This window comes from Sorex araneus, chromosome X (genome assembly GCF_027595985.1).
Source record: "Sorex araneus isolate mSorAra2 chromosome X, mSorAra2.pri, whole genome shotgun sequence".
In the NCBI taxonomy this organism is placed as follows: Eukaryota; Metazoa; Chordata; class Mammalia; order Eulipotyphla; family Soricidae; genus Sorex; species Sorex araneus.
Genome location: NC_073313.1, coordinates 267,185,801 through 267,211,763, shown reverse-complemented (window position 1 = coordinate 267,211,763; position 25,963 = coordinate 267,185,801). Strand labels below are relative to the sequence as shown.

General features: G+C 61.8%; 1 protein-coding gene and 1 long non-coding RNA gene across 2 annotated transcripts in view; one reads left to right on the top strand and one right to left on the bottom strand.

Moving 5' to 3' along the window:
* Positions 1 to 21,459, bottom strand: part of LOC129400034 (uncharacterized) — a 38,704-nt gene extending 17,245 nt beyond the window's left edge. Inside the window, exons 1-2 of the long non-coding RNA XR_008627377.1 lie at positions 21,177 to 21,459; positions 14,827 to 14,945 (exon numbers count right to left, since the gene is read on the bottom strand). This is a non-coding gene — a long non-coding RNA (uncharacterized LOC129400034). The remainder of the gene's footprint in view (positions 1 to 14,826; positions 14,946 to 21,176) is intronic.
* Positions 21,460 to 22,122: 663 nt separating this feature from the next.
* GBX2 (gastrulation brain homeobox 2) lies at positions 22,123 to 24,935 on the top strand. Its single transcript, XM_055122239.1, has 2 exons — positions 22,123 to 22,896; positions 23,752 to 24,935. The coding sequence occupies exons 1-2, from the start codon at positions 22,386 to 22,388 to the stop codon at positions 24,273 to 24,275; spliced, it is 1,035 nt and encodes a 344-aa protein (XP_054978214.1). The 5' UTR covers positions 22,123 to 22,385; the 3' UTR covers positions 24,276 to 24,935.
* Positions 24,936 to 25,963: the final 1,028 nt, after the last annotated feature.

Genomic DNA, 25,963 nt, shown 5'->3' with positions numbered 1-25,963 from the left:
GGCCCAGGCCCCCGCAGTGCTGTGCCCAAGAAGGGGGGCCCAGCACCCCGCGGCAGGGCAGCACCGTGACCTGAGCCGGCACGCGGCGAGCCGCAGGCAGCTGTACGCAGGCGTGAAGCCACCCCAGGGCTCGGGTCCCCGAGGCCCTACACAGCGGGCGGGCGGCAGAACCACGCTCTCGGGCCCAGGCAGGGGCCGTCACACAGGGCAGCTTGCATGGTCCCGAACCAAGGCTGAGTCCCGGCCTGCCGCAGAGCCTGGGGCCAGCCGCGGCCTCACACCCGGCCGGCCCCTCTGAACTCTGCAAGTCAGGGCTGGGGTCCTCGCCCGCCGCCTTCTGGTTCACTTTGGGGGCCAAATTCTGGGCCTGGGGTCAGAGACTTGGCTTCCAGAAGCTTCTGGAAGCATCGATGAATACCAGCCTTGCCCCCGGAGCCGAGCACTGGCTCCAGGGACAAAGGGCACGGGAGCTGCCAAACCCCGGAGTCACCGCCGTGCCCGGCCAGGCGAAGTGGCCACAGTGGGTGCCCCCGGGTCGGGTCACTGTGGTCGGCCGGGGGCCTCGCCTCGCCCCTGAGTGCTGTTTCCCAGGCCCACAGCGGCCCACGGCGCTGGCATCACTCTCACTCAGGCCTGCCCCGGGCACGACACAGACCACAGCAGCAATGGGCGACGATGCCCCCGAGGTACCCGGGACCTGCTGCCCACGGGCACCGCCTCAGCACGGGGCATCTCCCGCCCACATCCCAGGAACACGGGGTCCTGGGCTGGAGTCGGGGGGGCCCAGGGGGCTGTCCTGGATGCCCGGCCCTGCCTGTCTCACCCTGTCCTGCTTCCCCTGCCCGGCCCCACCCTGCCCAGCCTTGCCCTGCCCTGCCTGGCCCTGTCCAGCATCCCCAGCCCTGCCCAGCCCTGCCCAGCCTTGCCCAGCCCTGCCCAGCCCTGTCCAGTACCCCCAGCCCTGCCCAGCCCTGCCCAGCCCTGCCCAGCCCTGCCCGGCCCTGTCCAGCACCCCCAGCCCTGGCTCGGGGTCTGCGGCCACTGGAGCATGAGAGGAGCCCAGTGGACGTAGGTGGACAGGGCCGGGGCAGGGACAGCTGGTCCCCCCGGAGCTGTGGGGTTGGAGGCAGAGCCTCAGCCCATTCCTGCCCAGAGATGCTGCTTGCAGGGGAAGGGGGGAGGGCAGGCGAGTAGGGGACCACAGGGGAAGCAGGGGTCGGGGTGAAAAGAGATTCCAAAAACCACTGCGAACCTCAGGTGTGTGGCCCCAACACACACACAAGCATACACACACACATATACACACATATGCATGAATAACACATACACACATGTACACACACATCAATATACACGTGTACATACACATCACTATATCACTGTCGTACCATTGTTCATCAATTTGCTCGAGCGGGTGCCAATAACGTCTCCATTCGTCCCTGTCACGTTCAGGGTCAGGGGAATGAGGTCCATTATTGTTACTGTTTTTGGCATCTCGAATACGCCACAGGAGGCTTGCCAGGCTCTGCTGTGCTTGATTCTGCGTCACTCTCTTCCGGGAGCTTTGATTTATAGTTTCTGGATCTTGGCGGTTGATGAGGCTACATGGCCTGGGGCCAGTTTGTAGGTGTGGCTGCCAAGCTACTTGAAAACTGGGGATCTGGGTGGAGGAGGCCCAGTCGGGATCAAAGCAGGTTTGGAGATCTCAGCCCCAGGTCCCGCACAGCTGGGTTCCTCTTCCAGTTCCTTCATGCGTGAGGCTGCTCCGAGCGTGTGGAGAGGGGCCTTGAGCATGGCTGTGGCTGGGTGCTGGAGGTTTTCGGCTGCCGGGGCTCTGCTCGGGGCAGGGATGAAGACTCAACCTGCCCTCTCCGAGGGGCCTGGAGAAGGCAGCCTGGCGCGGGGGCCGGAGATCTGCCAGGGCGTGAGCGACCCGGCCTCTGGCCTGGCCTATCCTCGCTGTCATGGCAATGAGGGCTTCTCTGCTTCTGCGGCACTGAGAAACACCCGGCCGCCGACTTCCATCCTGACGGCCGCGCCGTGGCTTCCGGGTCCGCATACCGCAAGCTGCTGCGGTGACATGCTGACCCCGACTTCCCCCAGGACCGCAGGGCCGGGCGACGGCCTCTCCTCCTGTTCCCCTGGCCGCTGCTCAAGATCACACGCCAGTCTGCCTCTGACGATGCCTCCGCATGCCTGCGGCCCCCTGGGGCTCGCCGCCCCTGGCCCGCCCAGACGTGAGGTCGAGCCTGCGGGGACACCGGCTTCAGGGGCCACGGGGCCGGCCTGCGCGACAGTGGCACGTGCTCAGGCCTGCGGTGGGGAGGCGAAGGCGGGGCCTCGGAGCAGGCTTGTGGCCTTGGCCACGGCCAGCCAGCGCCCCGGGCGGGCACGGCGCCCGAGACAGACCAGCCAGCGCCCGGGGCGGGGACGGCGCCCGAGACATCAGTCTGACGGCCTTCAGCCACGAGGGATCATGCAGGCCTGGGGGGAACTCAGGCCCAGCCGTCCCGCTCGGAGCCCTGGCTGAGCCCCCAGGCCCGTTGCTCTCCTCCTCCTCCCCCCGCCCGACTCCCCCCCCTCCTCCCCGTCCTACCCAGCAGCCTCCCCTGCGGGCGATGCGGCGAGGCTCCCCTCTGATGCCCGAGACCCTGGAAGGCCCTGACCAGCCCCCGTCCCTGGGCCACCCCCCCACCGCAGGAGTTTGGCCGGGGGATCCCCTCGTGCTCGCCCTCTGTCCAGCCATCCCGCTGGAGCACCGTGACCACCTACGCGCGATGGGCTGGACCACACGGGCTGCCATACATGTTGGCCGACTGTGAAAACACCGCCTGGGCCGTGTCCTCCGCCGAGCCAAGCCCTGTGCTGGCCGCCTGCAGCTGAGTTGAGGGACTCGGGCGGCCGAGGCCCCGGCCCCATCCTGGTCCTGTGAGCCCCCCTCAGTCCTCTCTGAGTTCCCTGTCCTGAGGACCTGTCTCGAGAGGGCGGGCCCCACCTCCCGCCTGCAGCCTGGGACCACTCCGGCCCCCTCTCCCCTGCTCTGAGAATTCAGGGCACCACCACGGTGGCCAATGACCTCTCGGTTTGCTCGTTTCATTTTTAACAGCTGTACTTTGCACACCCTAGAAATATATATATATACATGTACACATGCACTTACACATACTCACATATACACACATACATACACACACATATATCTCCACGTATGTATTTACACACATATACACACATGTACACATGTATACACATATATGTACATATGTAAACACATACACATGCACACATACACTCGTATACACATGTCCACATATCCACACACTCACAAATACACATGATCACACAAATACATACACTTCCACACACATAAACACATACATAGTTAGGTTCACACACCTACAGTCATGTACACATTATATGTACACTCACACATCTACACACACATACATGCACACACATATGTACATACTTACACATGCTCACTCACATACAGGAGCTCACACACCTAGAAGTCTGGCCACATAGGAATCAAGATCATTCTACGAGGGGGCTGGAGCGATAGCAGAGTGGGTAGGCGTTTGCCTTGCACGCGGCCGACCCAGTTCGATTCCCAGCATCCCATATGGTCCCCTGCGCACCACCAGTAATTCCTGAGTGCAGAACCAGGAGTAACCCCTGTGCATCGCCAGGTGTGACCCAAAAAGAAAAAAAAAAAGATCATTCTACGAGGGCTAAGACACCTGCCTTGCATCCTGCCAACCCGAGTCAGGCCCCCCGCACTGCACGGTCCCCAGGACCCCGGGGAACAGCCCCAAGGCACCGAGCCCAAACACCCCAAAACATGACAAAATGAATAAATAAGACGCGTGAGGGAAAGGAGGAAGGCGTGAGACCAAATCGACCACATGTAACACAACTAGAAACGCCCGTGAGCAAGGGCCCTTCCCGCACACACACGCTTTGCCCCGTGCAAGAGCAACAGAGGCACAGACGGCACGCACAGCCAAGGGTGGGCGGAGCAGTCCTTGTAAAGACGATCTTCAGAAAGGTGAGCATGGACACAGTGTGGGGGTGGGGGGGAGATGTCCGGAAGCTGCCAGGGACGTGGCCACAGGGGCGGGACTCAGACAGCACTGGCCCCTACATCAGGCTAATGCGTAGAAAGTCACTGCAAAGTTATGCTTCCAGGGGAACTGGGGGTCACACCCGGTGGCCCTCGGGGCTTACTCCTGGCTCTGTGCCCAGGGTCATGCATCGAGGGGCTCAGGGATCAGACAGGGGTGTCTGCTCGCACACAGTGCCTTAGCCGGCACTTTCTCTGCACACTCCACGTGGTTTGGGTCACTCTCGTCCTGCAGGGCTTCGAGTGGAGAACCGGGGCCAGCCGGACCCTGCTCCCCGGGCCGCACGCCGAGAGCCCCAGCCAGCCGGAGCCGAGTCCCCCGACCCCGCCAGGAGTGCTCCCTGAGCACAGGGCCAGGAGTCATCCCTGAGCACTACCGGTATGGCCCCAAAGACAAAAAATAAATTAATTAAAAATTTTCAGAAGTGAAGCTGGGCCGCTGAGGGGCCCAACAGGCTGCGTGTGTGCTCCCGAGGGACCCCGAGCCCTGCCGGGGTAGCCCCCCAGACCTCCAAACTCATGCTCCTTTAGATAATGTCCCGGCACACTTACTCCCCACTGCTGCACGGCTGCAGGGTCCGAGGAGACGGGGGCGAGAACCAGACAGGGGGGAGTGCAGGGAGGAGTGAAGGGCGGAGAGCAGGGGTTAGAGCAGGGGTGAGAGCAGGAGAGAAAGCAGGGAAAAGCAGGGGAAAGCAGGGGGAGAGCGAGGGGAGAGTGGGGGAAGAGCAGGGGGAGTGGCGGGAGGGAACAGTGCCTCCCAACACGGGGAAGTGGCTCTCTCGGAGGACAGTGCTGCTACCAATATCGTCACTGACCGTTGAGCTTAGAAGCTCTAGTCTGGCAATGAGAGACACACACAAGAAACGTTACTATTGAAGAAAAAATACCGTTATTTGCCAAAACAAGTGCCATCCCACCTAAGCTCCCGAAATCAAGTGTATGTCCAAATCCACGGGAAAGGACTAAATCACAGGGAAAAGAGGCAACATGCCGCTCCCGGCAAGGTCAGGAAGGAGGACAGGCAGACGGCCAGTCTGAACAAGAGTGAACATCCCATACTGCAGCTCCACAGGAAGGAGTGGGGAGAAAGCCCCTTACCAGGGGAGCTGACTCGCACACGCGTGAAACTACGTGATGCCGCGTGACTCAGACGCTTTTAAATAAACTTACCCTTGGACCCCGAAAGCTCCTTCCCATGACCCCGTGTCAGAGGGGACGGAGTGCTTTATTGCCTAGACAGGACCCTTCGGGGGTAGAAAGAGGCCATGGGCAGGGATGTCCGCTGTGTGGAACCTCCTCGCACACGTCAGGACCAAGCACCAAAAGCTTCTACACCACGAGGCTGAGGTCTCAGTGCTCCTTTCTGAGCTCTGAAGTGGCCACAGTCCGTTCTGGGTGATGAAAAGTCAGACTTCCAGACGGGGGCCGAGTGCCCGCCGCCGTGCATCAGCAGTGCGTCCGTGTCGTGTCAACGCGCAGAACGTTGATGGTGACCACGTGTAGGCAGAGGCTCCTACACAGAGAAATGCGCGTCACCCTCTGCCCTCCTGTCCGATCCGGGGGGAACCGGCACGTGTTTGCAGCTCCCGAGAGATCATGATTCTCCCCTTTGGCTCCTGCCCTCTGCCCGGCGGGGTGAATGCCGGCCCGTCCCAGCCGCTGGATTCCAGGGCCGGGGGGATGCTCGCTCCCATTTCCTTTATTGTTCTGGTTTTGTGTGAGGTTGTTTTTGTTTTTCACTTTGGGGGCACACCCGGCAGTGCTCAGGGCTTATTCCTGGCTCTGTGCTCGGGGACTACCCCTGGCGGGGCCCAGGGGACCCTGTGTGGCCCCAGGACTCAACCACAGGACTGCTCACGTGCCAGGGAAGCACCTCTACCTCCGGACCATTTCTCTGGCCCGACAGCCTCGGCGTTCTTATCCAAAAATAAAAGAAGAAGCAGTTTCCAACACCGGGAAAATCACAAAACTCAGGCACAGAGGACAATGAGGCTTCCCCGCCCATCCCAATCAGCTCTGAGTGTGACTCGGTTTCCCAGCCTGGCGCCTCCGGACAGAGAGTGGTCTAAGGGCAGCCTTGCACGCACACCCCAGATGGACACACGGACAAGTGGCCCCTGGGGAACCAGGCGCAACAGAGAACCCGGGTGTCCAACGAACAGGTCACGCTCCCGGCCCTCTCGCCGAGTCTTCTCTGGATTCTTTCCCAAACAGGCTTTTGTTCGGCATAAAGTCGAGAGAAACGTGTGCCTTCCCACCCTCGGACGGCAGCAAGAGCCAAGCACCAAGCGTGGGAGAGGTTTTGTTCCCCCCTCGAGGGTGCTCTTAGATGCGCTGAACTATTTACAGATGACAGGACAGGGTACACTGGATTTGCCCTAAAGTAATATTGGTGGGGAGGGGACAGCTGGGCGCAGGGCGGGTCTGGGTGACGGAGGACGGGCCATCTGACCTGGGGTGCATCGCCCTACCTGGTCTGCTCTTGTGGACTTCAAATACCTCCCAATAGAAACGTTCTTTCGTGTTGTTTGGGGTCACACCCAGTCGAGCTCCGGGGCCCCTCCTGGCTCTGCTCTCAGAAAAGTTCTCAGGAAAGTATGGGGCCGGGGATCGAACCTGGGGCAGCCCCGGGCAAGCACCCTACCACTGTACTATGGCTCTGGCCCTCTTTGTGAAAAAGAGTAATGCACACAGCCAGCCCCGTTCTGTCCTGGGCACCGTGCAGGTCCCCGAGGCACTGCCAGGGCTCAGACGAGCGCAGAGCCCGAGGTAACTGCAGCTCGCCTCCAGGTGGCGCTAGGCAAACAGTGTGCCCATCTTCCTGAGGCAAGTGGGGGAAGGAATGAGACAGGCGATGGCCTGAACCCCCAGGTGCTGAAGGCGGTGGGGGAGGGGAGAGGGGGTAGGGGCCAGCTCCATGCACCCAGGAGGCCCTGCAAGTGAGCACTGCCCGCTGAGGCCCACCGTGCTCCCCCAGGGGACCCCACCCGCGCCCCGGGGAAGCAGGGGACATCTGGAGAGAGAAACAGAAGCAGTCCGGGGGAGACGCGTGTGTGCTGCGTCATGTGTGAGAATGCGAGTGAGTGTACGTGCACACAGTGTGTGTGAGACTGGGGGGGTGTGAGCGTGTGTGAGTGTGCATGTGAACGTGTGTTGTGAGGCTGTGTGTGTGGACGTGTGTGAGTGCATTTGAGGGTGTGTGTGAGTGTTAAGTGTGAGTGAAGATGTAAGTGTACAAAAGTGTATTGTGAGTGTATGTGAGTGTGTGTGGCTATGTGGGGGCATATGTGTATATGACTATGTGAGTGTGCATACATATATATGAATGTGTGTATGTAATATTGCGTGGGTGTATGCGTGAATATGAGTACATATGTGATTGTTAATGTGTGTGAACATGTATGTGAGTGTGAGCTGTGGGTGTATGTGAGCTGTGGGTGTATGTGAGTATATTAGTGCATATGTGCATGTGTGAGTGTATGTGAATTCTCGAGACTGTGTGTGAGTGTATGTGAGTGCATGTGAGTGTGACTGTGTGCATCTGTGTGACTGTGTGGTTTTGTGTGTATGAGTGTGTGTCATGTGTGTATGTGATATGTGTGTTAATACAACAGTATGTGATTGTGTCTATGAGTGTGTATGAAAGTGAGTATGTGACTGTGTGTATGACTGCATGTGACTGTGTGTGTCTATGGCTGTGGGTGACTATGTGCACTATGTGTGTGTATATGAGTGTGTGTGACTGTATGTTTCTGTGAGTGTGTGTGAGCAAGTGTGTGTAACTGTGTCTATGAGTGTGTGGCTGTGTGACTGTGTGTCTGAGTGTGTGTGTGACTGTGTGTATGAGTGTGTGACTGTGTGTGAGCACGGTGACTGCGTGTGGTTGGGCGCCTTCTCATCTGCAGGCTCAGTACTCACAGTGTGTGGGTTCGAGTCGGTTCTAGCAGCCTCCAGTGCCCCTGCGGCTGACGGCGGCTCAGGACCCCGGGTCCGGGGAGGGCCCCTCAGTGCTGGCGGCTCAAGGCTTAACTCGGGGGCACCAGGGGCTGAGCCTGAGAGCCGACCCAGAGGTTTTCCACAGTGACATGAAGTGGACCCCAGTACTGTGACGGTGTCGTCAGAAAAGGCTCCCTACTCCTGGGCTGGGCACTGGGAGTCATGGAAAGAATGAGAAATGTTTTTCCAGAACCTTCTAGACATTTCCACCCCTCCCCCACCCCGTTCCTTGACTTGAGTGACTGCGCACTTTGCAGCGCAGCCTGCGAGTTGGCGGCGAGAGGAGTGAGCAGCCCCTGTGGGTGCCCGACTCCCCCAGACAGAGCCAGGCCCCGGAAGGCCGCACCCAGGGGTGAGCTCTGCACCCGGCCCTCGCACATTTCCTCGGGGCCAGGGGTCCTGGCGGGTGTTGGCCGCGCCCCTGACCTTCCCACTCCCTCTGCCCGTCCTCTGCCTGCCGCCGGTCCAGCGGGCAAGAAATGCTTCAGCCTTGGGGCCCGCTTCCCCCCCCACCCCAAAATCCCCTCCTTTGGAGCCCTCGGGCTCTGTGCAGGGCTGGAGCTGGTGTGAACCCCCAGCTGTCCGTGACACTCACACTCACAGACAGACACACACACAGACACACAGACACATAGAACGAGACACACTCACACACACAGACACAGACTCACACTCACAGACAGACACACACACACACAGACACATAGAACGAGACACACTCACACACACAGACACAGACTCACACTCACAGACAGACACATACACAGACACACAGACACATAGAACGAGACACACTCACACACACAGACACAGACTCACACTCACAGACAGACACACACACACAGACACATAGAACGAGACACACTCACACACACAGACACAGACTCACACTCACAGACAGACACACACACAGACACACAGACACATAGAACGAGACACACTCACACACACAGACACAGACTCACACTCACAGACAGACACACATAGGTACACACATTCACATACAGACACTCACAGACACACACAGACACTCACACTCACAGACACACACAGATACACACACTCACACATACACACACAGATACACACACTCACACATACACACACAGATACACACACTCACACATACACACACAGACACAAATACTCACATACACTCACACTCACACTCACACTGCAACAACGGAAGGAGTGAGGCGGTGGGAGAGCAGGCGGTGACTCCAATAAACTCCAGTCATCGTCCTGCAGAGCCCAGGGTCAGCTCGGCCGCGGGGCTGGGGGCTCCCGGACCCCCGGTGTGCTGCCGGGGTCCCACCCCAGGTGGGCAGGGCCAGCGCCGCCCCAGCTCTCTCCGGCTCCCCTGGCTGGTTCTGTTCCTCTCGGTGGAGAGCAGCCCCCGGGCATCCCGGGGTGCGTTGCCCCGGGGGAAAGATGTAATAAACAAACACATCAAGGAGCCGGAGGCTCTTTCATTTCCCGTTCCCATTACTCGCCACTCTGGGTCCCGGCCACCATCTCATTTCCATGGGAACTCAATTGTTTTTGTTAACGTCTAATTGAGCTTTTAATTTGCTGGGTTGAAATTTCAGAAGGCAGCAAGAGTAAATGCTTTTTCTACTTTAAAAAAAAATAGAGGGGGGGCAGGAGAGATAGTACAAGGGGTGAGGCTCAGCCTTGCACACAGTGGACACGGGCGTGGGTCCCCGGCACTGCACAGGGTCCCCAGAACCCTGCCAGGGTGATCCCCGAGCACAGAGCCAGGAGTCATCCCTGAGCACTGCCAGGTGTGGCCCCAACCCTGACAAAATACGGAGAGCAGAGGGAAATTCCCGCCAACTTTCCTTTTTAACATCCAGCTCTTATCCCGCCTTTGACTCCTGCTTCGTCACCTGACCACAGAGACTTAAAAACATGCAAGTGGGGTCAGAGTGACAGCACAGAGGGAAGGGCGTTTGCCTTGCAAGCAGCCGACCCGGGTTCGATCCCTGACACCCCATATGGTCCTACGAGCACCGACAGGAGTAACTGCTGAGTGCAGAGCCAGGAATAACCCCTGAGTATCACCGGATGTGACCCAAAAAGAAAAAAAACATGCAAGTGGGGTGTCCCGCCAACACGGGGCAAGGCCCGCACCCATTCTCCCCCCTGGCAGGAGGAAAGTACAGCCCCGCCAGACAGCCAGGCCCGGCCACAGACGCCAAGACGCCTGCCGGCATGGCACTGGGACGTGTTACCTGAAAATCCTGAAGGCAGCATCCGCTCGGCGTATCCCGTGTCAGCACGCCCATTTTTATTTAAAGATCACCATCGATGGCACATTTTCTGAAGAAAACCCGGGTGAGCGTGTCCTTAAGAAGCACTTGCTAATTCGGTAACTCTATGTAATTGGCACATGTGCGGCCTTCAAAACGGCCCCTTGGACACACGTTGACAAGACAGGCTGTTAAACTTTTGCGGAGAACACTTAACCCCTAACACAAATGGCATAAAACCCAGGCTCAGGGAACGGTCTGCTCCACTGGCCCGTCCCGCGGTTAGAGAGAAAGCTAATCACTGCCATCGCGGATGTGATTAGCTTGCCAAGAGTCTCATCTCTTATAGGCCGCCCAAGCACCGAGTGAGAAAGCAGGGAAATTGCATCTTTTATTCCATCATTTCAAGAATAAATTAATCCTCGGTCAAATTTTCTGTGCGTACTTGCAGTGTTCAGACACCACCCAATTCTGGTTATGATCAACGCCACATCGCGTTGTTGGATTTCAGAATACTTCGGGAGGGGCAAAGCGGCTTCTCTTTATTTTCTTCTGGGGCTACATTCAGGGCTGCCCAAAGGGGACTCCTGGCTTGGTGCTCAGAGGTTGCTCCATGGGGTGCTGGAGATAAAACCGCAGGCTCCCGCATGCAAAGCAGGCGCCCCGGCCCTCTGAGCCATCTCCCCAGCCAACAGTGCTGGAATGCTTTTTAAATTCCAGTATTTGTCTTGAAAATGTCAACACAACATCTTCCTGTTGTAAGAGAAAAAAAAAATCATTCCCTTGCAATGCCGAAGCTCATTCTCAAAGTGTCCTGCAGGTGGCGCCCTAAGCAAGCCGTCGCCCGGCTCGCCCACCAACCTTCCAACCCCGCAAACTGCAAAACGGGAGCGCGGCAGCCCACAGGATAAAGGGGAGGACGCGACAAAACTCGAGACTCGTGAAGGACCACACAGAGCTGCGCAGCTATCATAAAAAATTCGGTAATTAAAATATTGATTATGGAATTGCCTACTTCCTTTGTATTAAATATGTACACTTTATAGGCAATGGGTTTATAAATAAATATAATTTTAAGCTGACTCTTTTATGAGGCCATAATGACAGCCCAATCCTCATTTGCGCGTTAAACATGTTCTTTAACAAAATGAAACATTTACCGACGCCAAGGCACTAGCGGGTTTGCTGTCTCCAGCACGGTCTTCCGGAATGGAATTTCTGCGGCCCTAACGCTGCCTAATCGCGCCTATAAAAAGAGTAGATTTCTTTGTAATGCGATCTGTAAGCAATAAACATGATTGAGGACGCAGTATTGGCTGTCGACTCCGCTTAACGCCGGGTTTTAATTCCGTGTGTGATTATTCACTGGGTCGGCCCTTCCCATCCCGGCCCCGGGCCCGAAGGAAGTTGGTGAGCCTGGAGAACGTGGGCGAGACGGGCTCCGTGGGCCCGGGCAGCCGGGCCTCTCGCGGATGGCATACAAGGAGCTTCCCCCCCCTTCTTTCTTCTGTATCTGCTAAAGACAGGAGGTCACATTAACTCGTAATACAGACACATAAAAATGTGATTATGGGTTCTAAAGAGAACACAGTAGGGTCCTAGTTAACACAATGAGATTTCTAGGAAGTGATGCATAAATTCTTCAAAAATGGCACATTTCTCACGTTTCATTCCAATTAAATTACTGAGGCAGCTAACAGCGGAGGGCCCGGTCTACGGGGGCAAAAGGAGGGCTGCTCTCCCCGCGACTGTATCCCGGCGAAAGAATATTTTTATGAGAAGCAGTTAATATCAAGCTATTATTGTTTGACTGTGCTGGAAGGGACGTCGCGGGCCCGTGCAGGGGCCGCTCCCCGGAACACCCGGCGTCGCGGAAGGAAGAGGCGGCCGCCGCCCCCTGGGTCTCCAGGGAGAGGGGCCGCAGCAAGAGCGGGTGCGGGGTGAGCAGGGGTCCGGGGCTGTCGGGGCTCCGCAGGCGCCCACTGCCCAGGGCCTGAGACGGAGCTGTGGGCCTGGTGCCCACTGGTGACCCGCGAACAAGCGGGGTCTGTCCTGTTTCCCCCGACCCCGGCCCATGTGCGGGGGCTCAGCTTCTCCATCCTGCTGCGCCGCAGCTGGCCAGGAGGGGGCGCTCGATGTGCGTGGCGAGGGAGGGGCGGGGACTGCAGCAGCCGGCGGACCCCATCCGCACCTGGCTGGGGCGGAAGCTGCGGGTTCCAGCCCCAACAGCCCCAGCCCCACTCCTCGGCCGGCTCTCGTGTGGGGCGCTGGCGTCGTAAGACAAAAGGGCGCCAGCGCCGGATGCGGGTGCGGGGAGATGCTCCCGCGCTCAGTGGGTACCGGGAGATGCTCCCGCGCCCAATGGGTATAGGGAGATGCTCCCGCGCCCACTGGGTACCAGGAGATGCTCCTGTGCCCAGTGGGTATAGGAAGATGCTCCCGCGCCCAGTGGGTACCAGGAGATGCTCCTGTGCCCAGTGGGTATAGGGAGATGCTCCCGCGCCCAGTGGGTACTAAGAGATGCTCCCGCGCTCAGTGGGTACCGGAAGATGCTTCTGCGCTCAGTGCATACCGGGAGATGCTCCCGTGCCCAGTGGGTATAGGAAGATGTTCCCGTGCCCACTGGGTACCGGGAGATGCCCCTGCGCCTGGCGGGTACCGGGAGATGCCCCGCGCCCAGCGGGTACCAGGAGAGCCCCCCCACGCCCGGCGGGTACTGAGATGCTCCCGCGCCGGGCGGGTACCAGGAGGTGCCCCCCGCGCCCGGCGGGTACAGGGTGGTGCTCCCGCGCCCGGCGGGTACCGGGAGAGGCCCCGCGCCCAGCCGGCGGATGGGGGAGCTGCTCCCGCGCCCAGTAGGTGCGGGGTGGTGCTCCTGCGCCGCCGGGGCCTGGGGCTGGCGCGGCGCGCGGAGGCCGGCGGCGGCGCATCCCAATCAGAAATGCGATTCCGAGTCCTAATGAAGTTGATTGCGTGAACATTTATAATCCCCCATGGCCCCAGATGAAATCAGATATAATCAGAAGATACAGGGCAGGGATGTTTACGGCCGACGCCGCGCGGCTGCGGGACGGGGCGACGCGCCCCGGTATTGATGTCGAAAATGATGGATAACGCGGAGATGGCAAATATACTATTTGTCTAATGGCTCGGCAATTAAATTCCCCTGTAAATGACCCATGCCTCATTTCATCCTAATCTATGGAATTTTGATTGAATTCGTCAGCTCTAATTGAAAAATACTGCTCTTTAATGTCTGCATTGCAGCTCGGGACAAGAGCGGCTTTAATGAGACGGCGCCCCTCCCCCGGCCCCGAATATTCGAGACTTTTATTCGGAATTTAAAGCCAGAAGATTGCTCGACCGCGCGCCGAGATTTCCTCTCCCGGGCCCGCGCCCATCTATCTGCAGACGCGATTTAATCAGCGCGCCCGGAGCGAGCGGGGCGGCCGGGCTGCGGCGCGCGCGGGGCCCGCCCTCCCCGGGGCGCGGGGCGCGGGGGCGCGCGCGGGGGGTCGCGGGCTGCGGGGCGCCCCCTGCCGCCCGCGCCCCCCGCACCCGCACCCGCCCGGCCAAACCCAGGCGTGCCCCGCGGAGGAGGCGGCCCGCACGGTCGCCCGCGCCCCCGCAGAGGGGGCGGCCCCCCAACCCGCTTTATATGCAAATGAAGCCGCAGCCTTCCCCGAGAAATTAGCTACTTGCTGAAGCATATTTACTAGATTGAAATGAGTTCAAGAGAAACATTCCGAGCCGTGCGAACGAGATAATTGGGCCACATTAAAACGGGGGATGTTTGCTTCTTAAAAAAAAAATAGCTGGAGGGGCGGTAAAGGCGCCCCCCCTCCCCGGCCCCGGCCTCGGAAAGCGAAGGACGCGGGGAGCGGACGGGAGCCCCCCGCGGAGACCCGCACGCCGCTCCCGGGCTGGGGGGGGGGGGACCGTCCCGATCGCGCCCGCAGGGGGCACCCTCGAGCCAGGGCCCGGGCACACGCGGCGCCCGGCCGGACACAGGGGTCAGCGCCGGGTCCCGGTGCCTGGCGGGGCGGACTCGCGGGGCGGCCCCGCGGCCCGGAAGAACTGCGCTGGCCGGTGGCGTTGGCGAACTGGCCACTCCGTGGTTTGCAGACGAACCCGAGACGCGCGGGCCTGCGCGCGGCGGTGCGGGGCCGCCCTCTCCGCGGGGCGGCGTGTCACGTGCACGGGCCGCCGCCGCCCGAGGTCCACCCGCGGCCTGTGGTCTGTGCTGGATCGCTGCCCGGCGCACCCCCTCTGGGGGACCCTTCGTCTCGGCGATGAGCGCGCGCCTCGGAGACGCACTCGGGCCGGGACCGTCCGGCCGGCGGCAGCGCTGAGGCCGCGGGAGGACCCGTGGGGGGTGGGGGGTGGAGGGGGAACTCAGCCCTCGGGCTCGGGCGCCGCGCACGCGCAGACACGCGGCCGGGGGCGCCTTACCTGCGTCTGCCTCGCGCCAGGTGCGTCTCGCGCCGTGTCCAGGCGAGCTGCCGGAGCGCCTCCCGCCGCCGAGGGCCACCTCCTTCGCCGGGAGGGTTCCTTCTGCGGACTAGACGTGTCTGCGGGGAAGAAAAGCGGGGGGCTCCTTGTGGGGACACGTGTAGGCACGGCGTCGCCGCCCCTCTCGCCCCTGCAGGACGGGGGCCACCCGCACGCACCTACTGCCCCGGCGCCAGCGGGCTCGGAGGCAAATGCCGTTACCCCCGCGGCCCCCAGGGGGCGCTCTGCCCTCCCAGCGGCGTTGTTCGGGCTCAGCATTGGATTGTGGGGCCGGAATAAAGCCGGTAATAAAACTGCACAGCAGATAGGGCGCCTGTCCGGCACGCGGCCAACCCGGGTTCAATCCCGCCATCCCACAGGGTCCCCCAGGCACAGTGAGGAGTAAGCCCCGAGCACTGTCGCCTGTGATCAGTTTCCTATCATCCCTCCCATAAAGTGAATATGTAATACTTACCTGAGTCCTATTTACAGGCCCGCAGTCACCCTGTTAGAGCATTAACATTAAAAGTGGGCGAGGTGAAATTTGGCTGGCACAAGAGACGTCTCAGCTCACTATCTGCTGGAGCATAAATCTCTCAACTGACTCACGGCCAGGATGAGGGAGTGAAGTCTGGGCACTGGGCTGGGGCTGAGCCTGGGGCCCCTCAGCCTGGGAGAGCCTGAGAAGGGGCCCCCAAGTCATAACTGAGGACCACCAGCGACAAGTCACTCCAGGACACCGGTGCCTGGCACTGCCGGAACTGCCCTGTGACCCCCCCCACTCTCTGACCTCTGACCCTGGGCCTTCTCACCTCTGATCCTGCTGCTCCTCAGGTCATGGACTCAGGTCTCGTCACTGTCCGGTCACTGTCTTACACACATCCCCGCGAGCGCACACACGTGCGCGCGCGCGCACGCACACACACACACACACACACACACACTGCCGTTGTCAGGCCAGGGTGTGTGGGGAGGGGACCTGGGGAGCCTCCCCGGGCCATCTTCTGGCGTCCCTGCCCATGTGTCCTGCAGGTGAGCAGCCTGGCGTGTGCCCGCGAGCAGGTGCTGTGAGGGCTGACAGCTGACACCCGGCACCGGCACCGGACGCTGAGAGCAGCCCCGGGCCAGCCCTTTCACCTCGCTGGGAAGCAGAAAAAGCAGGTGGGAAGGAGGGGGTCAGTCCCACCCACAAACTGCAGCCCCCACAAAGACACCATCCCACACACACACACACACAAGTTCTCACTTCCGGTGCACCCAGGCCCCCTAAGGCACACCCGCCCCCCCCCCGGATTTCCACACTGGACACCGCTGCAGCCCTGGCTTTAGGGGGTCCTTCTCACCAGGAAGGTGGGGGGCTGCTCCCCACACCCGCACCCGAGTTAGATGGGACCCTTTGTGCTCCTTAACAAGTGGAGAGGGCAGGGCCTGGGCGGCCCCCAGCCTCCAGCAGGGCCTGCAGAGGGTCCCCGGACACGCAAGAGGCCCCCCTCGGACCCTGGGCCCCAGTGGCTGGAATGGTCCAGGCACTAGCGCTGGGGTCTGGGCCGCCCTCACACCCGCGGTGCTCCGGGCCCACGGGTGACAGGGCCAGGGCTCGCTCTGGGGCCTGCGAGGCCGCCTGTCCCGGGTTCCTACAGCTTCTCCACACCCGGGAAGGGGCTCACCCCAGCTCTCTCTTACCCCGCCCCCCTCCCCCCCTGGCACCCCTACCCTGTGACCTCCTTCCCGGGTCACTCCTGGCTTTGGCTCTTTGGCTGAGTTTCTCCGGGAAGGAAGTGCGGGTCCGCGCGTGGGGATGGGTCCGCATGCCGTCCAGATGGGCTCTCCTGGGTTAAAGGGACGCGCGACAGCAAACAGCCTTTTCAGAGGCCGCGCCCCGCAGGGGTCGGGCCGTGGGAGCCCGGTGGGGATGAGGTGCGGGAGCCCCAGGTTCCCGGGAGTGCGTCAGGCCCCGGCCCGCCTCTCCATCCCCACGCGCGGTCACCGAGCCGGGTCGCGGAGCGCACAAACGGGGCCTGCTCCCGCCCGGCCCCCTGCGACGTGCGCGCCTCGTCCTGGACAAACCGGAGAGATGGGACGCGAGGGGGGCTGCGTGAGGACTCCCAGCACCCGCCCCGGGACTGCGACCCCCTCACCCCGCCGTGCCCTCGGCCGAGATTAGCATCTCTGTGAAGCCCCTCCACAAAGCCCGCTGCGCTGCGAGATGAAAGTGCGGGCCCGGTGCAGGGGCGCGTTTGAAGTCCCCGGAAGGTGAGGACTCGAGGAGTCCCAGGGGGCAGGTGGGAGGAGAGGAACCCTGGTGCCCGGGGCCGAGTCGCAGCCCCCTCTCCAGCACCCGGGGCCGGGATTTGGAAAGGATGCGACCTCCCAGCGGTGGCGGCGCGCGCGCTCCCTCGACGCCCCTTCTCTCTCCCATGGGACCCGCCACCCAACAGCTGAAGCCTGGAGCCAGCCGGGTCTCCCCCCAGGCTCCCTCTTCCCCTGCGGGGCGCCTGGCGTCGGAACTTCAGTCCCCACTGAACCACCCAGCCCCCATTGCCGGGGCTCCGGTGGGGGTGGGGGCGGGGAGGGGAGGCGCGCGGTGAGTTCGGATGAGGGTTCAGAGGGGGAAAAGCTTCCAGGAGCTTCCAGATTCCAAAGAGCCTCCAGCTCCCTGCTCTGACCTTTGGGGCTGTTGGCGAAAGGAAATAGTTGCCAGAACCTCTACCCGCGCCTGGGGGTATGAGCTCCCCTTCCCGCGGGCTCTGAAGTCCGGGGACCCGCGAGGTGGGGGTGTGGTGGGCAGGGGACCCCAGCCTCTAGATATAACTGTGGGCGCCGGGCAGCCCCGGGATCCGGGCGATACTCCCGCCCTCCCGGACCCCGCGTGCTCGCCTCAAGCCAACCCCCCTCCCCGCCCCTTAGTTCCACGCACACCCCCTCCGGCTGCGGCCCGGGCGATCGCGGAGCCTGGAGGTGCGGCGGGCCAGGTGGAAGCGTCTCGTTTCCGGCCTCGGGTCTGCGGGAAACATTTCCCAACTCCCTCGAGGAACCACTAGGAAGAAAAAAAGTCTCCTCCCCTTCGCATCTCTGGTTGGCGGGTTTTGTTTCTGCTACTTTGAGGGTGGTGGTGGGGGGGACAAAAAAAAAAAAGACAAAGTTTCTACATAAGAATGTAGCGGCCGCGCTGTCGAGCCGCAAGTGTTTCTTTTGGGGGCGCTTTAGAAAAAGCCCCGTCCCGGCTTCCTGCGCGGTCAAGGAGCAGAATAATGAAACCAAAGACTTCTATTTTATCAACCACTTGATCTTTGCTTGGGAAACTCTATTAATTGAATGGGTTTGCCTTTTTTGCCAGTCCTCTTTATCATTATTTATGGGCTTTAAATTGTTTAAAGTCCCCTTGACGTTCAATTTACAAGTTTGGGGACTTTTTTTGTTCTGCCTTTTGTCCTGGAGAAAGACATCGTGTTGGAAGCGCTTTGAAAAGCCAAACATGAGAGGCTGGCAATGAAAGGACGCGGGCGAGATCCCTTTTAATTCCGTCCCGTTGGTGAATGGCTCTTTTACATAATTGCAGGAGCTATTTCAAAGCCAGCCAAGGGCTGACTTCACTTAGAACCACATGGAGTCTATTTTGGGCTTTCAGATTTAAAAAAAAAAAAAAAAAAAAAACGCTGAATAAAATAGTTTAAAAAGATGAGGCTTCAATGCTTTCTGCTACTTGCAAATTGCTGTGTCTGATGGGGAATTTTACACAAGTACCCCATTGTAAGTGTGTCTTGGGCTCGGGAGGACGCTTCTGGGTTAGCTGGGTGTGAATCCCGATCGCCGTTCCATAAATAAAACCCAGCCCCAGCTATTTCCCAACTATTGCCAGGAGCAAGGGCTGCCGTAAACACCACTCAAAGTCCCTATAAATAAAAACAGCGCGTTGCCGGAGAAACCGGCCGCTCGCCGGAGACTGGGCGGGGGGCGGGCGGGGGGCGGACGCACCCGGCAGCTAAGGGGGGGGGAATTCTCCGCCCCCACGAGGACCCGGGGCTCCCACCCTGCCCCCTCTCCACGACCACCCGCGACCCGACCCCTGGGCGCGCCCGGAGCGCGCGGCTTGGTCCTCCGGACGGTCTGGCCCCGCAGCCTGGCCGCATGAATATTAATTTCCATGTGCATTTTGCGTCCTGCCGCCGCCGGCACACACCTGCGTGCAAACGCTCCCTAGGACGGCCCTGGAGCGTGGAGACAACTTAATTACCAGCACTTTTACTGACGTCTGCGGTTTTAAGTGGCTTAATAGGATCTTGACACCAGCTTGGCAGCCCCGAAGAAAGTGGCCAGAAGCTCGGCCAACTTCACCCGCCCCGAGGTTCCGCGGGGCAGGGAGGAAGTTCCCGCCAGCTCCCTGCGCTTCCAGAACCCAGACCTACCCTTGCGAAGCAGCCTCCACTGGTCCTGAAGGGGCTGGTGGGGCTGCGGGCACCCCCAAAGGCGGGTAGTAAAGGCGTCTGCTGGGTGGTTTTCCCCGAGCAGCATGCCCAGCCCGAGTCCCCAAGGACCCGCCAATCTGAGGCGGTTGGGCGCGCTGCAGGTAGGAATTCCAAGGATGGGTAGGTTGCTTACTGTCACTCGCTGTGCATAAATCTCTCTGAAGAGCCGAGGGAAAATTCCTCTCACAGCTCGTACAATTCACAGTCCCCCCGCTCCAAAACGCTTTGCAGGTACTGAGTTGCCCCAATGACTCTTGTTAATCACAGCGAAACACGAGGACCCTTTTACGACGCCAACAGTCGTTTTCTAAACAGTTAAGCATTAGACGAGAAAGCACGCCTGCCTGGCACTCGAGGAAAACGCGCACTAGTAAATAAAATTCATATTGATGAGAATTTTCTGAACTCCCTAATAAAAGAAGATTAGTATTATAACCCCCGCCGTCAATACTTTCCACGGCAATTTATGGATGCAAATAAGATGCCATCAAATTATTTCAAGTGTAGCTATAATTCAATGGACCTAAATCTTCTCGCTGAACTTTAAGTGCAGAATCATCACCAAAATACTCCAAGGAGTCCCCGTCTCTCCAAGGGGAATCAGGCGACTGAAGTCCCTGGAACAATATTTTGATGGCGGAAGTGCAATGAGGATGGCAAATCAAAGTGGGTGACAGGAGGACACAGCTCTCGGAGGCTGGTTAGTACAGAGCTGAGAAGAGCCCTGGGAAGGAAAATCAAGCAGTGGATAATTTTTTTTTTCTTAGTATCCTCCAAGCCAGAGACGCCTACCCCGGCCCTGTGAAGGCAAGTAGCTCCTAAGGAGAGGGAGTATTTATTATGCTCATAAAGAAATCAGACGAGCTCTGGGCCACTCCCCCACTCCCCTTTTCTTTCCCTTCTTTTGTAGGGACAGAGCTTAGAGACCCCACAGACACCTTGCACCCCCCCGCCCCCCATCTCCTGGAGATCCGTTCTCCCTCCAACGACCTAAGCCACCTCCGGCCTGGGCGTGCAGGAAGAGCTGGCGACGGAGGCCTGAGTCCTAATGAATTCCTTTCAAACCGCCTGCTGCCAAAGCCATCTATTACTGCGTCCCGGAGTGCAGAAACGCGCTCGAGACGTCTTTGTCCCGGTGTGGGGGGCCGGGGAGGACGAGAAGGCGGGGAGGGAGAGCGCTCGGCTGCGTGGCCGGCGAGTTTTCTGGGCGCCCGCGGCTCGCAGGACGCATCCGCCCACTTTCCTGGCGACCAAGGCTGCGCGGTGGCGCCCGCCCCCACCCCCCCCCAACTGCGGCCTTAAGTGGTGGTTCGGTATTAACACGTCCCTGGGGGGCCTGGGGGTTTAGATCCAGCAAAAGAGAAAGATGGAGAAAAGAAGAGCTTCAAAAATCGGGTCGATAAATTCATAAAGATCGATTTATCTTTATCTCCCAATTAAATGTGCTTGTAAGTGATACATAACACGCGTCCAACACGGCCGACTCCCCAGCCACTAGCTCCTCGGCGTGAGCTGATTTTTAATGATCGGTGTAACAATGCCCTTCGCTCCTGTCCTGATGCCCAGCCCGGTGCTCGCTCTCGGCCAGTCCGGGGCAACTTCTCCAGCCCGCAACTTGCAACCCAGGCCCTGGGGCGCGCGGAAGCTCCGTGCGCTCTGGCGCGCTCCGCACAGTCAGCCCCTGGCCACGAAATGATTCCATTTAATATATATATGTGTGTGCATATATATGGAATACAGGGGCTGGAAGTTTGGGGATCTGCCGGAGAGAAGGGGAGAAGGCCCGTCCCTAGCTCCCCGCCCTCTCCTCCCCACTCCCCTTCCTCCGCAAACCTGGGGTTTTACCATTGTCGAGACCCGGGGCGCCGTCTTCAGAGAATCCATCCTGCAGGAGGCCACGGGGAGCGCGGCGCGCCCTCGAGTCCCGGCGCTGGCGACCGGGCGGTGGCGCCGGGGGAGCGCACCCTCCGTTCTCAACGTGCTTAATTAGCGCCTATTTACAAAACGCAGCTTTTATTTGAGCAAACATCATAAAGCTTTCATCAGGATAATCTCACGTTATACAGTCTGGAGGCGCAGCGACTCCCCCTTCCTCCCCGAGAACGGAGCAGATAAAGGACTCGCTTTATTATCATAATTATCGTGGCTGTTATTTTGGTGCGCGCAGGCAAAGTGTGCAAATAGGTGCGATGATTAAGAATGTCATGAAAAATGAGAGCGGATCGCTGGCGGGAGGGCCCGGCTCGGGACGCGCGGGCCCGGCAGCGCCGGGGTCGCGGGGGCACCGCGGGCCGGGAGCCGCGCCCCGGCCCCCCTCCCGGGCGGCCAGGGTCCTCCGCGCCCGGGCGAGGGGGCGTGGGCAGGGCGGGACCCCGGGACCCGCGCCCGCAGGAGCCCCGCAGCGGCCGCACCGCTCGCGCCGGGCAGAGCTGCGCCCGGGGTTTGCTCAACGTCAACAGAAAAGAAAAAAAATAAAATGAAAAACTCGCCGTAGGACCCGGCGCGGCGAGCGGCCGGCCCGGAAGCCGCGGGAGCCCGAAACGCTCCGGCTCCGAGGGGGTCCGTCGCCCCTTTCAAGTTTTCGGGGCGCGCAGGCCGGGCCCCGAGGCGCCCGCGGCCAGTGCCCCGCCGGCCCGGAGGGAGGGGGCGGGGCCCGGCGCCGCCCCGCCCCCCGCGCCCGCGCGGCCAATGGGCGGCGGCGCGCGGCCCCACGTGACGCGGGCCGGGCCGGGCGGCCGCAAAATGTGAATGAGAAGGAGCGGCGCGGTTTAAAGGTGCTGGCGGCGCCCGCCCGAGCCAGAGCGCCGGCTCCGCGCGCTCCCCAGCGGCCCGCGCCCCGACGGCTGCGCGCGGGGACTCCTGCGGGCCCCCCCGGGCGTCCGCGCCTCTCCGGGCGCACGGCTGCCGCCCGCCATGCCGGGGGCCCGGCACTGAGCGCCCCCCGCGCCCCCCTGCCCGGCGCACCCGGCCGCGCTCCCAGCGCCCGGCGGGCTGCCCGGCGGCGGCGCGACGCGGGCCCCTCGCGCTCCCGGCCGGCCTCTCCCGAGCGCGTCTATGAGCGCAGCGTTCCCGCCGTCGCCGAGGATGATGCAGCGCCCGCTGGGGAGTAGCACCGCCTTCAGCATAGACTCGCTGATCGGCAGCCCGCCGCAGCCCAGCCCGGGCCACTTCGTCTACACCGGCTACCCCATGTTCATGCCCTACCGGCCGGTGGTGCTGCCGCCGCCGCCGCCGCCGCCGCCCGCACTGCCCCAGGCCGCGCTGCCGCCCGCGCACCCGCACCACCAGATCCCCAGCCTGCCCACCGGCTTCTGCTCCAGCCTGGCGCAGGGCATGGCGCTCACCTCCACGCTCATGGCCACGCTGCCCGGCGGCTTCTCGGCGTCGCCGCAGCACCAGGACGCGGCGGCCGCCCGCAAGTTCGCGCCGCAGCCGCTGGCGGGCGGCGGCAACTTCGACAAGGCGGAGGCGCTGCCCGGCGACGCGGAGGACGGCAAGGGCTTCCTGGCCAAGGAGGGCTCGCTGCTCGCCTTCTCGGCGGCCGAGGCGGTGCAGGCGTCGCTGGGTGAGTCGGGGGCGCGCGCGGCGGGCGCGGGAGGGTGGGGAGGGGGCGCGGGGGCCCTGCGCGGGGGCGGGGGCGCGCCGAGCTCCCGCCCGAACCCTGCCCGGGCTCCCCCGCGCCGCGCGGCCTCCGGCGGCCCCGAGACACGCGCACGGCAGCCGGGATGCGCGGGTGCGCGGCCGCAGCGCCTCGGCCGCGCCGGTCCGGGGCGGCCGGGATGGGGGCCCGCCGAGCGTTTGCAGGGTCAGCCCCGCACGCCGCGCGTCCCCCGCGCCGTCACGCCAGGTGGGCAGGGGCCGGCTCCGAGGTGCGGGGGAGGCGCGCCGAGCCGCGCGCCGGGAGCGCCCAGACCCAGTGAACCCCAGATCGGACGCCTGCGAGGCCGTGCAGCCGTGCGTGCGCGTGCGTGTGTGCGAGTAGGTGCTGGGAACTTTGAGTTGAAACTTCCCTTTGGCCAGCGTTAGCCACCTCCCAGTCCCGTCCCCCACCACCAAAAATAAACTACCCGCACTGTGAAGTGTCCCTCCCCGCCCGCGCCCCGCTCCGGCCGCGGGATGAGACGGGGCTCGCTACGTTTTCCCTGGCGGGGAACGCCGAGGAGCAGGCCTGGCGGCCCCCGACTGATGCCCGGCGGCCCCCGAGCCCCCGTTTCCTCCTTCCTTTGAGCTTTCTCAGGACCCACCCCCCTCCACCAAGGCCAGGAAATTACATTGTGTTAATGTCACCGAAAGACAATCTGCCGTAGGGATGGGGGCGGGAGGGGGGCGCGCGGGGGAGGGGGTGCCCAAGTGGCCGCGGGGAGGTATAAAGGGAGGCCGGCGTGCGAAATGTAATCAAGCCATTTGGTTTTGCTTTCAGTCGGGGCTGTGCGAGGACAAGGGAAAGACGACGCGAAGGCAGAAGATGACCCGAAGGGCAAGGAGGAGAGCTTCTCCCTGGAGAGCGATCTGGACTACAGCTCGGATGACAACCTCACGGGCCAGGCCACGCACAAAGAGGAAGACTCGGGCCACGCGCTGGAGGAGCCGCCTCCGAGCGCGGGCGCAGCGGGCAGCACCACGTCCACGGGCAAGAACCGGCGGCGGCGGACTGCCTTCACCAGCGAGCAGCTCCTGGAGCTGGAGAAGGAGTTCCACTGTAAAAAGTACCTCTCGCTGACCGAGCGCTCGCAGATCGCGCACGCCCTCAAACTCAGCGAGGTCCAGGTCAAGATCTGGTTCCAGAACCGTCGCGCCAAGTGGAAACGCGTGAAGGCCGGCAACGCCAACTCCAAGACGGGGGAGCCCTCCCGGAACCCCAAGATCGTCGTCCCCATCCCCGTCCACGTCAGCCGGTTCGCGATACGAAGTCAGCACCAGCAGCTGGAGCAGGCCCGGCCCTGAGGCTTCCCCAGCCGGGACCGCCCTGCTCCCCTCCGGCCGGAACCCGCCTCCCCGACCCCAGATTTCAAGCGAAATTCAAGAGTCGCGCCCCCTTCCATCCCGGCTTTGGCCACCCCCAGCACAACGGGGCTCTCCAGGAAACGGGCCGCCAAGACGGCTGTGGAAGGGGCAGAGCCGCTGGAGCTAAATATTTATTGCCCCTCCTACTTCGTACATAGAATCTATGTAGACTGGGGCGCAGCCGCCGTATTTTGAAAGTTAGAGGACCCGATCTCCCCGAGTCATTCTGTCGTGCACAAAAACAAAACAAAACAATCCGGAAGAAATCCTTCCTTGGCTCGCGCTCCTTCCCTTGCTTTGGCAGAGGCCAGCGGCTGCCCAGAAGCAGACAGTCCGCGCTCACACACGTTCGTTTCTCTTCTGGCTTTTTTTGTTGGGTTCAGTTGACCGAGGAGCAGACCTTGGGTGCAGCGGATGTGACCGTTTTTGTTTATTTTTTTTTTTTGGCCTGGCTTTTCTTTCCTGCAGGGTTGCGGCTCCTTGTCCGACCCATGTTCGAAGCACGTCACCGTTGTGTTTAATTTATTTCAATGTAGCTTATTTTCTTATAAGTTATGACATGGAAGCAATCTCGGTCTTGTGAATAATAAAAAGGAGAGAGAGAGAGAGAGAAGAGAAGAGAGAGGGGGGGGGTGAGCCCAGCGTCCGGGTGTGCTGATGAGGGAGCCGCGGGCCTGCGTGTTGCTTAGAGGCCGGGGCTTGTTGCGACTTCCCGGGGTACAGATTGGGCGGCGAATGCTCCGATTGGGCTACAGATTGGGAAGCCCCGTGTTCCCCTTGGAGCTGGGCCCTGGGCCCAAACACAGCCCCGTCGGTCCCCAGGAGGCTGGCCGTCCTAGGCCGCGGTGGACGGGGCGGGCGCCGGGGGGAGCGCGCGCGGGGCTGCGGGCGGCGCGGGGAGCCGGCCCGGGCACTCCGGAGCGCCGCGCGCCCGGCCGGAAACGCGGCTCCCGGCCCGCATCCGCGCCTCGTCGCCCGCCGCGGCCCAGGGCCCATAAATCAGGCTCTGGGTGTTGTACTGCGGCAGCCGAGAAGGGCTTCCTCGCCCCAGCAGAAGCGGGGGCGGCGGGGCCGGGTTTCCCCGGGAAGGGGGCGGGACCCGACCACCGCCCCACCCCGGAGGCGCGGAGCAGGGGGGCCACCGGCCGCACAAACGGGCTGCCAGGGCCCTGGGACGGCTCAGAGGAAAGACCCGCGAGCTGAGCACCTTCCCGCCTCGTTTGGGGTGTGCCCGGGTCCCCAATTCCCTGATCTCCGGGTGCTGCGCCCCGCGCGGCGTCCGCCTGCTCCTTCCCAGGCCCACCTGAGACCGCCGTGGGGCCGCCAGGGGTGCCCCGCGGCGTGGAGCGGTCAGGGCCGTCCCGCGGCGTGCCAGAACCCGTGGGCGCAGGGCCCGGCCGACAGCCAGAAGCCCAGAGCCGCGCGCCCCGCCGCGCTCAGCTCCCCGCCGCGGGTCAATACTGGTATTGACGCAATTTATCCGGGCCACCTCCCCGGGCCGGCTCGGGACCCGACCCCCGCCCGCACCTCGGCCGCCTTCCCGCCGGCCCCCAAGACTTCCAGAGAGGTGGAGGTGCAGAGAACGGCGGGGATGGACCCTGCGCACAGTGAAAGGGCGCCGAGGCCTC